Here is a 15,149-nt window from a genome sequence, read left to right on the forward strand (position 1 = left end):
GTAAGAGGCCTTTTGAATGCTTGCATTTTTACTACTCTGTTTTCTTCTTTATTAGATTTAACATCATTATTACCAAAATTCAAACTCAAGAAAATACAACTCTGCTAAGCAAGTACAGTAATCACCATTCCTTAAGTATCAGAACTCTGGATTCTTCAGATAGATTTCCCTGCTAACATGGGTTTACCTGTCTTTTCCTAAAATTTTCAAATGAAAAAGAAGTTGAGAAGGTATTAGTACCTTCTTTATGTACCTGACTGGGTTGTTGTAAGATTACAATGAAATAATCAGTGATTAATTTGAAAAATTTTTGTTATTAAGATTTTGTTATTTATTTGTATTAAGAACTTTTAGTCCATTTCTTTCTTTTTTTTTTTTTTTTTTGACACTTTATCACTGAACTGTATCCCCAACCCTTTTTACTTTATATTTTGAGATAGGGTCTTGCTAAGTTGCTCAGGACCTTGCTAAACTTTTCCTGTGTTCTTTCTTCTTCTATAAATGCTGTAAATCATGTTGTTACCAAGAAATGTCATGCCAATTGAGTTTTAAAAAAGAAAATTTAAAAATTAATGTTGAATAGTAAAAGAGAAATAATCAAGTTGAACTTTGAAAGTTCCCAGTCAAAATATAATAAATATAATAGAGCCTTAACTTTGATCTGAACTATTTTCCATTTCTTTTCAATGACTGTCACTGATTGCAACTTCTGTGACAGAAAAATCACGTCTCTCCTGGCTTCTTCTGTATTTCTAATTTGCAGTAGTTGTTGAATTAACAAAATATTTTTTAAGAAGTCAGGGAGATCAATGAATCAGGGAGATCCAAGTCTGAATTCCAGATTCGCCCTTATTATTTGACCTTGAAGAAACCATGTAATCTTTTTAAGCTTAGATTTTCTCTTTTGTAAATTAAAGATAATAATTGTTTCTTCATGTCTGCCTCATGAAACTAAGTCCTCAGTGTAAGTAAAGTCTCTGCACAGTTCTTGGCACTTACAACATCAGGGGTTGGCTCCTTTGTAGCATCTGGTCAGGTTTAGTATTTTCACATCCAACAATAACTCCATTAAATTTATCTACCTTTATATGTATTTGTGTATGACATGAAACCCAGAAGAAACCAATTTATATAATGCTATAATTGCAAATACAACCTAAAGTATTTAATGTGCTAATATTCCTAACAGGAAAACATACTAAAATATGAAAAGAGCTCAGATTTATTCCTTTGTTATCTGAAGTTAATTTGTCCTTAGAGAATCATGCTTCCACCAGAGAGGTCTTCTCTAAGCTAATAGACTGAAGGTTTTAATAATCTCTCTCTCTCCCCTTTCCTTTGAAAAGATCATGTACCTAGGCTCGGGTTTGTGCTGTGTTGGTGCTCTGGCTGGCCTTTCTACCCAGGGAACAGCTCGTCTTGGCAATGCATTGGGTATGATTGGGGTTGCTGGAGGCCTGGCAGCCACACTTGGAGGCTTAAAACCGGACCCAGAATTATTAGCTCAGATGTCTGGAGCGATGGCTTTGGGTGGTACCATTGGTAAGCACTTTTAAGCTTCGGCCTTCATGGACACTCTTGTCCTTCAAATATTTGAAGGTATTCAGCTCAGGGATTTTAGTGTGCCATTCTGTATTGCTTAACGATGGGAATGCCTTTTGAGGAATACATCATTTCCTTGCGGTACAAACATCATTAGAGTGCACTTACACAAATATTAGCCGCCTGTATACCTGGGCAGTATATAATATGTAGGCTATTGCTTCTAGTCTACAAGTCTGTACAGTATGTTACTATACTGAATAGGTTTGCAATTGTAATACAATGGTAGGTATTTGTGTATCTAAATATAGAAAAGATACAGTACAAATACTGAGCAATTGGAATTTTTCATCTTTATTATAACCTATAGGAGCAATGTCTTATTTTTATTGAAGTGTCATTATATGGAGCATTCATGGATGTACTTTGTTAGAGTAAGTCCTTTTATTAGCAACCTGATTTTTGAATATGTATTTCTGTTTGAGGCCCATATTGATGAAGGAATTAATTGCCTTAATGGAAATTGCCTCAGTAAATATTATCATTTATTCCAGTTGGTATAATTCTCATTAAAATGCCAGTAGTGAGTACGTATGACAACTGGGTCAAAAGAGATGACAAAAATATGAATGTGCTCAGTACTTTTTTTCTTTACTCTGTCTAGTTGGCTGATAGTAGAATAGGGTGCTGGAATACTTATGTTTGTACTATATATAGGCACATCTTTTGGTTTGCTCTTAAATAACAGTAGAAAATTCTGCTTCTTAGACCTGTTAAAAACTTGAAAATTACATGTGTGGGCAAAGAAACCATTGTTAATCATGTTTAGTTGTGTATTGGACTATTGTTAAATATTCAGGAATTTTGCAAGTTAGTTTTTAAACACAGCCACTATTAAAACCTAAATTACATAAATTTAAAGTGAAATATATTAGATGCAGAGGTAACAATACTAAAAACATACTTTTGTAACTAACATACTCGACTTTATCAACCATGCTCTTGGGATTATTTATGTCTATTACATGTGTATAACAGAAATACTGTGAGGTAGTAGACTATTGTACATTTATTCTAAGTCCCACATGCAGTGCCATCACATTGGCAGGTAGAAATTATGGTTGGTAGAGGTATTTATTGAAGTAAACACATGCTACACATCTGGGCTTGATTTATTATTTTATTTTTTGTTCAGACCTAAGAAAGCAATGGAAATATTCATAGGAAAGTTTAAGCTTAAAATATGTTGTGACAATAGCCCTTGCATTGTAAGTAGCACAAAAAATTGAACCATCTTGCAGTGTTTGAAAACTATTGTCAGATTCAGCAAGGAAGTCCCTTGCCAAATTGGCAAATGAGTCAAGTTCTCACGTATGTCTTGCACGTACATGCCACGAGCATACAGTGTTGTACTTTCATCCTACTTGTTAATGTAAACAAAAATATTAGCCAGTGTTTCAGTAGGAAGTATGCCCATTCATCAGTTGCAAATACAAGGTTGGCTGCAGGTACGAGAATTTAGCAAAAATCAACAAAAGCAGCCTTTGAAAGCCACTTATCTATGTGGAAGTTGGAATCAAGAGTATTGTGTATTTAATTCTCATTTGAGAGTTGTGTGCTATATACCTTTAAAAATTTTTTTTTAGTTGTCAATGGACCTTTATTTTATTTATTTACATGTGGTGCCGAGAATCAAACCCAGTGCCTCACACATCCTAGGCAAGTGCTCTACTACTGAGCTACAACCCCAGCCCCATACTCTATACCTTTGTATCAGTAAAAACTCATGTATTTATTTGCTCATGTACACCGCTACCCCCACCCCTGGTGAATTGGTTGTTAAATATTTACCAGTGCGATGTTAGCTTTAAGCTTTCTTTTATACTTCCTTAGGGAAACTTTTTAAGTTCTTGACAATCTGTAAAAAACACTTGAAGGAAAAAAACCTGTGCTTATGTCAGGAAATCCCGTAGACATGATCTTAGCAAATATTTTGAGCATCACTTCTTCAGTTTACCTACCTAGAGCTATGAAATTCCTTCAGTCTCTTCTTTTGGGCATTCTCTGCCCAGAATCTTGCAGTTCTTTACTTTTGGATTTGGCTGCCACCCACCTACCTGAAAACCTGTTCCTGCCACTACACCCCCAAAGGAATATGCCCTGCCCCCATATTCCAGCTGTTTCTTACTGCATGGGAGCAAGCACTGCCTATATAGAAGAGGCCTGGAGTAATCATTTAGTGGGGAGAATTTTAGGAGACCTAACTGGCATAATCTCAAGAAACTTTTATCGAAGAGGCAGGCGTTGATGCTATGTTTGTGTTGTTTGAAGTTGGGCCTTGGTTAGATGTTTGGAGGAAACCTGGTATTTGAAAGAGTACACATGTAAAACAATGTCTGTACCTTCTGTAGAGTCCCTGTAGAGAATATTTAGTCCATATTAGTGACTAGGTAATACTTTTTGGTGAAAGTGATGGAAACCTTTACGTTTGATCTTTGATGTGGTTACATCTCAAAGGCTGTCAAGTTGTAATTTCTCTTTGATCTTCATTTCCCACCAGGATTGACAATTGCCAAACGCATCCAGATTTCCGATTTACCTCAGTTAGTTGCTGCTTTCCACAGTTTAGTGGGCTTGGCAGCAGTGCTGACTTGCATAGCTGAGTATGTCGTGGAGTACCCACATTTTGCTATGGACGCAACAGCAAATCTCACCAAGATTGTGGCCTACCTTGGCACTTACATCGGCGGCGTCACCTTTAGCGGGTCACTTGTTGCCTATGGGAAATTACAGGGTAAGCAATTCAGTATAATGTGGAAGTAAATATCCACCGTTTAGGGTATGGTGAGTCCATTTACTTTCCGAAATCACCTTCACTGCAGAAACTGTTGGGTGAAGAGTCTTGGATAGCACTTGGAAAGATATAAGAGATTTATTTCCCCCCATAAAGATGACTCCCTTTTATTAATTCTTACAAATATCAAAGCTTTGGAATTATTTCTTCTGCAGATAGCTAGTGGAGGAAATTAGTGCACAGAAATTTGTGCAGAGAGACTAGTTGACATTTGATAACACGTATGAACAAAATAATAGCTTCGTGATCTTTGGTTAGAGATGTCTGTCTACATGGAGTTCACACAAATGGACTTTATATATTTCCCAGAATAGGAGAACAACTTCTTGTGTAAGTTCATGTGATTGGTAAGCAGTACTCATTCTGAAAACAGATACATATTTTAGGCTGTAGCTCAGCAACTGCTACTGCTGTACTGCATCATGGAATTGGAAGTGGTGGAAAAAAATCCAGGGAGGCTGTTTTCAGAAAAAAAATGAGTCTCTAGGGAAACTAGTTTGTGATTTAAAAATCAGGTTTGCCTCTCAGTAATTAAGTCATTAAGTAGGACACTTTCATGAAACTTAAAAAAATCATGAAAGAACTTCAAACCTAAAACATTCTTTAGAAACAACTAACAAAGGTCCTTTTCCCTTGGGCTGAGTTGATAGAATCAGAAATGCTAATGTACTAGACTGTATTGAAGTTTTAAATAAATAAAACCACACTTAACAACTTCTGTGTTGGTCATACGGGAAAAAAATCACTTTTTAAGATTTCATGACAAAGAGTAAAGAAATTATGTGATCAAAGTAGGGAAAAGAACAGTTAAGTTGAACCATACTTTTCTTGTCTCCGTTAGGGTTTGCTCCATGTAATAATTTTAATATGCTTTGGGTCTTGTATCTGGTGATATAAAGTGATATTTCAGATACCATGTCATTCTAATATTAAATTTTGGTAGTTTGGGGTTAAGTGACATGCACCTGAGTGCTTGTGTGGAAGGGGTTTCTTACAACACATTTGAGATTTTAATACCATGTTCTTTGGTCTAGGTATCCTGAAATCAGCCCCTCTCCTCCTACCTGGAAGGCACTTACTCAACGCAGGCTTGCTGGCGGCTAGTGCTGGTGGAATAATCCCATTTATGGTTGACCCCAGTTTTACCACTGGCATTACCTGTCTGGGCTCCGTGTCAGCTCTCTCTGCTATCATGGTAAGAAGTTGGAGATGAACAAGCACATACTTTCAACTTAATTGTTCATTTAGAAGTTGTCACATGTGACAACTTGCTCTGGAATCTCATTGGATCTATGTGTTGGTGAATAGGAGTTTTAAAAAGTTGAGGGTTTTAGTTTGTTTATTGGGTGTTCCCTGTATGACAAGTCCTACAAAACAGTGCTTTGAGGTTTACACAATTAGTCTGCTTGTTAGTTGCTCTCACATTCATTGGAAGGTAGGACACTAAATTAAATAATCGCATAAAAGAAAATTCAGTTAATAAGCCCTGGGTGCTTAGGGGGTTCAACCTTTCATAACAGGTTTGGACTTCTTTTCCTCCCTGCCGCCTTTTGCATTTAGTCTATTAAGATGTAGACTATTTTTTGTTTATATTTCTCTCTTTGACATTTTTTTTTTTTTTGGGTGCTGGGGATTGAACCCAGGGCTTTCAAGGAAGGCACTCTACTGACCGAGCTATCTCCCCAGCTCCTCTTTGACATTTTTATTGTATCAGTATTTGATGATAGTACATGCAATTCTGTGATTCTCATTGATTGCCTCATGTTCCTCTAATTTGGTGTATATCTTGTAGACAGGGTTTATATTTAAAATTTTTTTTTAGGGGGTGGTACCGGGGATTGAACTCAACCACTGAGCCACATTCCCAGCTCTATTTTATATTTTATTTAGAGGCAGGGTCTCACTGTTGCTTAGTGCCTCGATTTTGCTGAATCTGACTTTGAACTTTCGATCCTCCTGCCTCAGCCTCCCAAGCCTCTAGATTACAGGCGAGGTGTGTACCACCTTGCCCACCTATTTTAAGGTTTTTAAAAAACTAGCTACTGTGCCTAGCTCAAAGTTAGATGTTTAGCAATTGCTTATCAAACTCTTAATGGTTCTTTGATTCAGAAACACAAGATTTATAGTACACAAATGATACTTATTTTTGTGGGATCCTAAGAATTAGGTCATGTTCAGTACAGAAAGTTTAAAACACTTGTCACTTCAAATTCTATCTTTATATGCCAGTTTTAGTCTGCCTTTTATAGTGACAATTTTTGTTTTATTTTGCCTTTTTTAATGACAATTTATATTTTAAATGGAAGAAAAATAATTCTGATATTTTTACTCTAGCAAAGCAAAAGAAGTTAAAGTCTCAAAATCAAACCAATAGTATAGAATTATAAAACTTCAATAATTCTTACTTTTTGAGATTTAAAAGGTACTTATTGCCTTATGAGAATATCTTCATAAGATGATTTTTTTTACTTATTTTAATTGCTTTTGAGTTAAATAAGTGATAAATGAATACACTCAGTAACAAGAAAAATATAGGAGAATGAGGAATAAAAAGCAAAAATCTTTCTTTCTACCAGCATTTTTATTTTCCTGGTTTTGAAATTCATGGGCATTATCCACAATGTGTTACACATACTTTGGTTTCTGTTATATCCATCTAAAGAGTATTGATTATCATTTTTAAATTTGTTTTTATAGGTAGCTAACTTGATGGATTGCAGATTTCATATTCTGGCTCCTTTATGGTGGGGGTAGCTGCAGTCTATTATTTTATCATTAACAGGATTGCTTGGACTCTGCCCTACAAATGGCATAATTTAAAAATCAGCCAGATTTGGGCGTCCAATACAGCTAGCTTGCTCCTTTGCAGCGTTCCTCTGTCACTTTCCAGCTGCTTAGTCACCACAAACCCTATGGTCATGATCTTCCAACCAGGAAAACTGTGGACTTACAGTCTTAGTTTTAGCTGCTCCACTTGCTACTGATAGTGGTCTGACTTTAGTCTAAAGCCATAAAATCTGGACAGTTCACTTAGTGGTATTATATTTTTTTAAAATATAGACCTCTCCATTTCTTTAAATATATTTTTATTGGCACATTATAATTATACATATTAAATGGAATTATAGCAGAGTTTCTTGTTACATATTCGTATGGCACACAGCATAATACATCAGTTTCATTCCCCAGTCCCTCCCCTTCTCCATTTTCTGTCTGCTTTTATTTAGAGATTTTTTTTTTTTTTTTTTGAGGTAGAAGGGGTGGCTGAGTGTTCACAGCTGTGCTATCTATGAGAGAGTTGGTCAGATGGAAGACACTTGGTCATTACCAGAAGTGGGACTTGTATGGAACTCTATTAGTTGAAAAGCTAGAATGATGAGGAACCAAGATGTTAAATGTCAGAGGTTTTATTTTAGTATTCTGAAAGTTGAGTTCTGCTTCGGTCTTGGTCCTAGGGTGTGACTCTGACGGCTGCCATCGGGGGTGCCGACATGCCTGTTGTCATCACTGTGCTGAACAGCTACTCAGGCTGGGCTCTGTGTGCCGAGGGCTTCCTGCTCAACAACAACCTGCTCACCATCGTGGGCGCGCTCATCGGCTCCTCTGGGGCCATCCTGTCATACATCATGTGTGTGGTAAGACCCTGAGTAAACAAAAGGAACGGTCTTCTGGAAATATGGAAGTGCCGGTCATTTATCTGCAGTAAAAAAGCATCTGTCACTTTCAATATTCAGCAGAAATATCAAAATGTATCATTTAAATAAATTTCAAAAACTGTTTTTAAAGTGCTCAATGATGGAGAATTAGGAAATTAAATGTAAAGATAAAAATTTTCTAAGGCTCTCTCCATTTGAAGACAAATACAAAAGATTTTTGGTTATTTTTTTCCATTCTTTTTCTTTGTGCATTACATATCTGTGTAGTCACTTGTCCGATCTTATTGCCTTTTTCTCATTCAAATAAAAAATCTTACATATTCTTAACTTTTTACCTTTAAGATGCTTTTAAAATTTTACTTTAAGACCCTTTGTATTAATCCATCATATTGATATACAAAGTTCATTTAACTTTTCCCTAATGCTGTACATTTTAGTTTGATTTTTAATTTTATTTGCATATAAGGACATCTTTGATTGTTTTCAGCTTTTGTCTTAGAAGAGAGAGTGTGCTCAGTTTTCAGGCTTTTATTTATTTCCTCAAAGCCTTGCCTCTCTCACTAGTCATCTATGAGAGGGCTTCTCTTGAAGTTTTATGGGCAACACGATTACAACAAACAAACAAACAAACAAAAAACACTGTGAATACTTGCTTGCTTTGTTTTTAGTTTCTGATTCTCTTCTTAAATGGCAAGAATATATCCTGCAAATAATTAAAGTTTGACTAGAAAAATTTTTCTAATTATAGGCATTATTCTCTACATACTTGTTATGAATGATTGTTAAAAGACAAGCATGAAACTAACAGAAATCAGAATGTGACCTTTCACTGATAAATAATTTAGACAAGAGCTGCTACTGCTACCTTCATTTTTTTTTTTTTTTTTACAATTAAGAAACCCCCTTATTTTGCAACTTAGAATTATTCTTAAGTTTTAATTGAAAACTCTTAGTTATAATTTAAATCCTGGTTATCTTTCTCTAACAAGAATATTTTTGTTTCTTTGGCCATATTGTAAAAGAAAGGATTTGATAGCCCAAATTCAAAACCAGCTAAGAGATTTTTAAATTAATTTACCCAAGTTATTTAGGGAATTTGTAAAGGTTATGATGTGTATCCTGTTTTAAAAGCATCAATCTTTGAGGTTTTTAAAGAAAAAAACATATTCAATTGTATTAGAAATACAGTTTATCTAAAAATGAACTTTTAACCCTTAGTTCCACTTGAGTCAGTTGGAGAATTTGACCAGCAGGGGGCAGCAGATTTTTCACTATTACTTAAACAAGGTTTGCCAGAAAACTGATTTTAAATTAAGTGGGAGAATTTGAATTTTAGGCACCTTCCTGCTTTTCTCCTTCCTTCTTTTTTTTTTTTTTTTTTTTTGTGGTACTGGGGATCGAACTCAGGACCTGGATGCTTTACTAACGTTAGCTCATTTCATCCCCACAATAGTTTTGGAGATAGGAAATATTCTCATTTTAGAAGATATTTTTAAGGCTTCTTATATAACTTTGTGTCCATGAAGCCTGGCCTAGCACCTGGTACATTCCGATGTATATACTGTTTACTAAATGAACATTAGATGGATATTTTATTAGTTCATTAACTGGAGTTAATATGGTACCAGTATGTTGGCCTTCGTTATTATAAACTGAACAAAAATTCAAGTCTAAAGCAAAATAGGGTGATTTTGCTGGGTGTGGTGGTGCACACCTGTATTCCCAGAGGCTGAGGCAGGAGGATTGCAAGTTCAAAGTCAGTCTCACCAACTTCGGGAGGCCCTAAACAACTTAGTGAGGCCCTGTCTCAGAATAAAAATAAAAAAGGCCTCGGGATAGGGCTCAGTGGTTAAGCACCTGTGGGTTCAATATCTGGTACCAATGCCCCCACCCCCCAAAAAAACCCCAAAACCACCACCATAAAGGGTGATTTTAGTCTATGGGAAGAAATGGAATGTACCACAAGTGGCTAACCAGCAATCCCTAAAATTGTATTTGTTCTGACAATAAATTCTTTTGGGTGTCTTCTGAGCTATGGTTACACAATATCCACTATTATAAAAAACAAAAAAATGTTGGCAATGTCTAAACAAAAAATTCAAATCAATGATGTGCTTTATATCCAGATGTCAAGTAGACATTACCTTTTTTATGATTTTATAGTCCCTCTACTTGTGATAGAATTCAGATCACTTGGGACATAAAGGTCTTGCAAAAATGCAACAGCATTTTCAGGCAAAATTTTTTGATTTTTGTACTTTGCTATTTGTTGACAAATTAAAATAGAATGAAGTGTTTTGAAACAAAAAATTATGTTTTTTGCTTTGTAATTAATTAATACCCCCAAGGCACTGAAATGAGAGGCTGGTGAATGGCATATATGTTATTATTTTGGCTTTGTCTATTTTATGACCTTTTCTTTGTTTTCAGGCTTATTTCTCCCAGTGCACTTAGAATTATATGAAATAAGGGTCTCTTTAACATAGAATACAATTTTCATCATAGTGCTTAATAGTTTGGAAGGAATAGTTTTGGACAGTGTTGCAAATTTTTTTGCCTTGAAAGCTGGAAACTCTTCAAACTGTGGATCAGTGCCCATAGGATAGATTGTTAATCACATAAGCAAGCAAAAAGTAAAAAAAGAAAGTCATAAACCCTAAACATTTGTTGAGAACATAATGTTGCAATGGTAAATTTAGAGATGAAAATAATTTAGTTTTTAAGAGACCACATGGAATTAGTATAATGGTGATATAATTGTATCTATGTGCTTTAACAAATAGACTTTGATTATTAAACTACTATGAGGGCTCCCTCATTTTTCTCCCTAAGTTGCCATCTGAAGTGTGTACAATTTAAATGTCCTCAGAAATCTTTCCTTCTCCATCCATTTTATAGGTTCCTTTTAAGTCAAGTTAGAATAACACGACTCTATCTCTATACATCTGTCCCTCTGTCTCATAGCCCTCTGCGATCTGTTCCTTTGCAAGACTGTGATGGAGCCTCTTTGTCCATTTGACTTTTTTTTTTTTTAAGTTATTTATGACAGAAATATCTCAATGTCTAAAATAATGTTATGAATCAATTTTAGAGGCAAAATTTTGGTAGAGCATTTTTTTTGATAACTTAATTTCAGAATCTTGTAATTCAAAGCTGGAAAAGAATTATCAAATCTTCAAAAACTGAATGTTTGGGAATTCTCAGGTGTGTCTATCTGGGATTTTATTTAAACCTCAGAAATAAATATGAGAGGATATGTTAAGAACTTAACACTTGAAGTCAGATCGGGATTATGAACTTAATTAAAAACATTAATTTTTCCCTGACTCTCTTATCCATTAATAATATACATAAAGATATTTCAGGCTTTATTTTGTGTATATTAACCTTGGACTAATTTACCAGACTTGGAGCTCTATAAAATGTGAATGTGTTTGATAGGTGAGCTTAGCATGAAAGAACAATTTAAAAAATTCTGATATTGTGACTCATCATCTTTGCAGTTTGTCATTTATGAAAGCATGGCTCTTTGCTCATCTTCTGTTTTCCTTACAACCTAAGCAGTGAGGTAAATGTCTCCACCAGAGTGCTAGCCAGGCTGGGCCCTTATTCTGGGTGGTTGTGGTTTTGCCCTGATGTGGTGCTTATCATTGGAGACCTCTAATTGCTTTTTAAATAATCAAGTGTTATATTTATCTTTTTTAAAAGTAATAGATTGATCCTTATATAGATTTTACAGTGATCAATGCTATGTTTATTATGACCCTTCAAATAGGGTTTAATAACATTTGGAATTTTTTCCAATTGGTAAGATCAGTTACAGTCCTGTAGAATGTTTTGTTTTGGTCGTGTACAGTAGTGATTTGAATTCTTAAAATGCCTTTGATTACTCAAAAGGTCTAGCTCCTTCCCCTTTACCATCCCACCTCAAGACAGCTACAAATGAGGTTTTCCACACCAGGACAGTTATTTCATTTGAGGCATTTGGTACATTCTGGGATGATTGTGAGTTTGCAGTGAGAAGTCCCTTTTGCCTGGTTTTTCTCCTGAGATTATTTTACAATTTAGAAGTGTGGGTATAAATTTAAAGGGAGTCTAGCCTTATGTGCCTGCCTTTCTGAAAGTGAAATATTTTAATGCCTGATGATGGATCCATTTACTTCTGTTACAACTTAGGTGTAGGGTTTCATGGAGTGGTAATAGATTTGAAATATGTCAGCCCCCATGTTTCTCTTCTTCTTGAAGACAGAGGGCAGCAGAGTTCTAAATCAAATGTAGCCGGTATTTTGATTCCTTCTGGTTGCCTCTTTTTTTTTTTTTTTTTTTTTTTTTTTTTTTTTTGGGTGCTGGGGATCGAACCCAGGGCCTTGTGCTTACAAGGCAAGCACTGTACCTTCTGAGCTATCTCCCCAGCCCCTCTGGTTGCCTCTTGACAGCTTGTTTCTAGTAGCAGAATTCACTGGAGAGGTCTGAAGGGTCAGTGTAAAAGTTTTTATTTCTGTCATTCTCTTTGGTTTTGGTTTACCTCTGGTGAAATGCACAAAGTATGGAGAGAAGTAACTCAGTCAACCTTTGGATAATAATAGTGAATCTGAATTTTTCATTTTTAAATTTTACTGGTAGTTTTCATTAAAATCTTTGTCTTTATCTACATTTTACTGAAAATGTATCTGTGTAATTGAAATTGACTTGATAGGAAAAAAACATGGTTCTCTTTAAATTTTGAAATAATTTTCAGAAACCAGCTCATTTTAACCTAGTTAGAATACTCTAAATCATCAAATAAGCCCTTTTTAATGGTTCTGAATATCATATATGCAAAATTTATACTACTCTCAAAGAGTTATGTGGATTAAACAGTTGATAATTTTTTTCTGTAGGCAATGAATCGTTCCCTGGCTAATGTGATTCTTGGAGGCTATGGTACTACTTCAACAGCTGGTGGGAAACCCATGGAAATTTCTGGCACACATACAGAAATCAACCTTGACAATGCCATCGACATGATTCGAGAAGCTAATAGCATTATCATTACTCCAGGTAAAAAAATAAAGGCAAAACCCAAAAGCAAACAATTTATAATTGTTATAATAGATTCAGAGATCATTTCTTATAATGGGAAAAAATGGAATTGGAAACATAATCTATAAGCTGATGCAATGGGTTCTGTAGTGTTTAAACCTGTATGTTTAAATCATGTTTGAGTCTTAGCTATTTTTTTCTCATTGGTAATTTTTCGGTCTGTCATCAAGATTAAATTAGATATAGGTTATGAAAGTGTCTGACTTAGTTGACTTGCTTAGTCTCTTTTCAAAAATAAATATTTTAAAGATGACATCAAGAATCATGTGGTTTTGGGTGGGGTGTGGCTCAGTGGTAGAGCACTTGCATAGCATGTGTGAGGCACTGGATTCAATCTTCAGCGCCACATAAAAATAAATAAATAAAGGTCCATCTACAACTAAAAAAGAGTATTAAATAAAGAAGAATAATCATGTGGTTTCAACAGCATGAGAGAGCATGACCTAGTAGACAGAGCTTGGTCTGGGAGTCACAATATTTCACTTTTGGTCTTAATTTTACCAGTAGTAGTTTGCATGACATTGACCAAGTCATTTAATCTCTCTGGGCCTCAATCCTCCCTGCCCCCCTCCCCCTTTTTTTTTTAAGGTTTAGCCCAGTTCTTTTTCACTCTTATCAGTACTATGGTATTATGGTAACACATTGATTTCAGTTCAAAATTTTAACTGCATTCAGTCTTTTGCGTTGTCTATAAGGAAAATCTCTTGATTTGACATGTGGGTAGTTTACCTGTTTGTACTAAGGTAAAAATAATAAACATTATTCTAGTCAAATGTTAAGGTGCAAGACTTCTTAAGTTGGGGCAGTGTTACTTTTTAGGGGCATTTGAAACATGTGACTTGGGTTTTTGGTTGTCATAAAGATGGGGCTGCTATTGCCAATTAGTGAGCAGAAACAGATTAAACAGATACACCGAAGTGTGTAGGACATTCCTGTGTATTGAATTGTCGCAGCCAAAACAGCCTTGGTATTGCCTATAGAGAAAGTATGCTGGAGCATAAAGAAGTTGAGAGCGTGGTCTTTTCCTCTAGGCATTTTCCATGGAGAGAAGAAGTCAGGTAGATAAATGATGCAGGGGTTGGCTATCATAAAGGCTAAATGGAGCAGTGTGAACTGTTTTTCAATCATGAAGAAACTAAGAAGGTTTGTAGGCAAGCAAGGATTTGTTTTTGGCTTTAGAAGGAGGGATATTGTTGGGGTTGGGTTAAGGTAGAGGGAATAGCTTAAGCAGAAACTTGGCATTTGGTGAAAAGGATTAGAAAAGTAGTGACAGATGGGAGAGTCATTGTATAGGTAAACTGGACAGAATGTGGGAGTTAAGGGAGAAGGAAGGTGGCTGAAGTTCTTGTTATGTATAAAAACATCAATATGAAGATCATTTTTATTTTTCATTTAGGTGTATGGATGGGAATGTTGTTATTTTTTGGAGATATAAAGTTTGGACAATGAGCATGCTATATGAGAACTCAAATGAGAGGCAGAGTGGGAATCATCAGATGGTTACTGAAGCCATGGGATGAGCTGGGATTTTCAAGGAGAGGCGAGGGAAAAACTTGGTCATTTAAGAAGGTGAATAGAAAGAAAAACTGTTCAAGAAATTTGAGAACGGAGAAAGTTAGGAGAGTGCCAGAAGATTGCAGTATTTTCTTTTCTTTAAAATATTTTTCTAAGTTGTTTATGGGCACAGTGCCTTTATTTATTTTTATGTGGTACTGAGGATCGAACCCAGTGCCTCACACGTGCTAGGCAAGTGCTTCATCACTGAGCTACAACTCCAGCCCAAGACTGCAGTATTTTCAAAGTATGCACAGAGTTTGAAGACATGAGAGAGAGATATAAGAGAAGAGAGGGCACGTGCAAGTATGTCTGTGGTTTGTGGACAGCGGGTGCCCAGGAATATCATACTCTGCAGAAGATTGAGGGATCATTAGATTTTAAATTTCAAAATCAGGTTAATATTTTTTGAAGGTCAGATTATAAATTTGCTTTCATTTCTAGTTCTGTTAACTGATTGC

The 15,149-nt window shown here is 35.4% G+C and overlaps 1 protein-coding gene across 8 annotated transcripts in view; it reads left to right on the forward strand.

Annotated features, from left to right (window-relative positions):
• The window catches only part of Nnt (nicotinamide nucleotide transhydrogenase), a 93,621-nt gene that overhangs the window by 47,415 nt on the left and 31,057 nt on the right, over positions 1-15,149 (forward strand). For all 8 annotated transcript variants that reach the window (XM_047555540.1, XM_047555536.1, XM_047555542.1 and 5 more), the window contains 5 exons: positions 1,347-1,542; positions 4,103-4,336; positions 5,431-5,591; positions 7,852-8,031; positions 12,933-13,092. In XM_047555540.1, coding sequence (XP_047411496.1) covers positions 1,347-1,542; positions 4,103-4,336; positions 5,431-5,591; positions 7,852-8,031; positions 12,933-13,092 — 931 coding nt within the window. The remainder of the gene's footprint in view (positions 1-1,346; positions 1,543-4,102; positions 4,337-5,430; positions 5,592-7,851; positions 8,032-12,932; positions 13,093-15,149) is intronic.

The sequence above is a fragment of the Sciurus carolinensis genome, chromosome 6 (genome assembly GCF_902686445.1).
Source record: "Sciurus carolinensis chromosome 6, mSciCar1.2, whole genome shotgun sequence".
In the NCBI taxonomy this organism is placed as follows: Eukaryota; Metazoa; Chordata; class Mammalia; order Rodentia; family Sciuridae; genus Sciurus; species Sciurus carolinensis.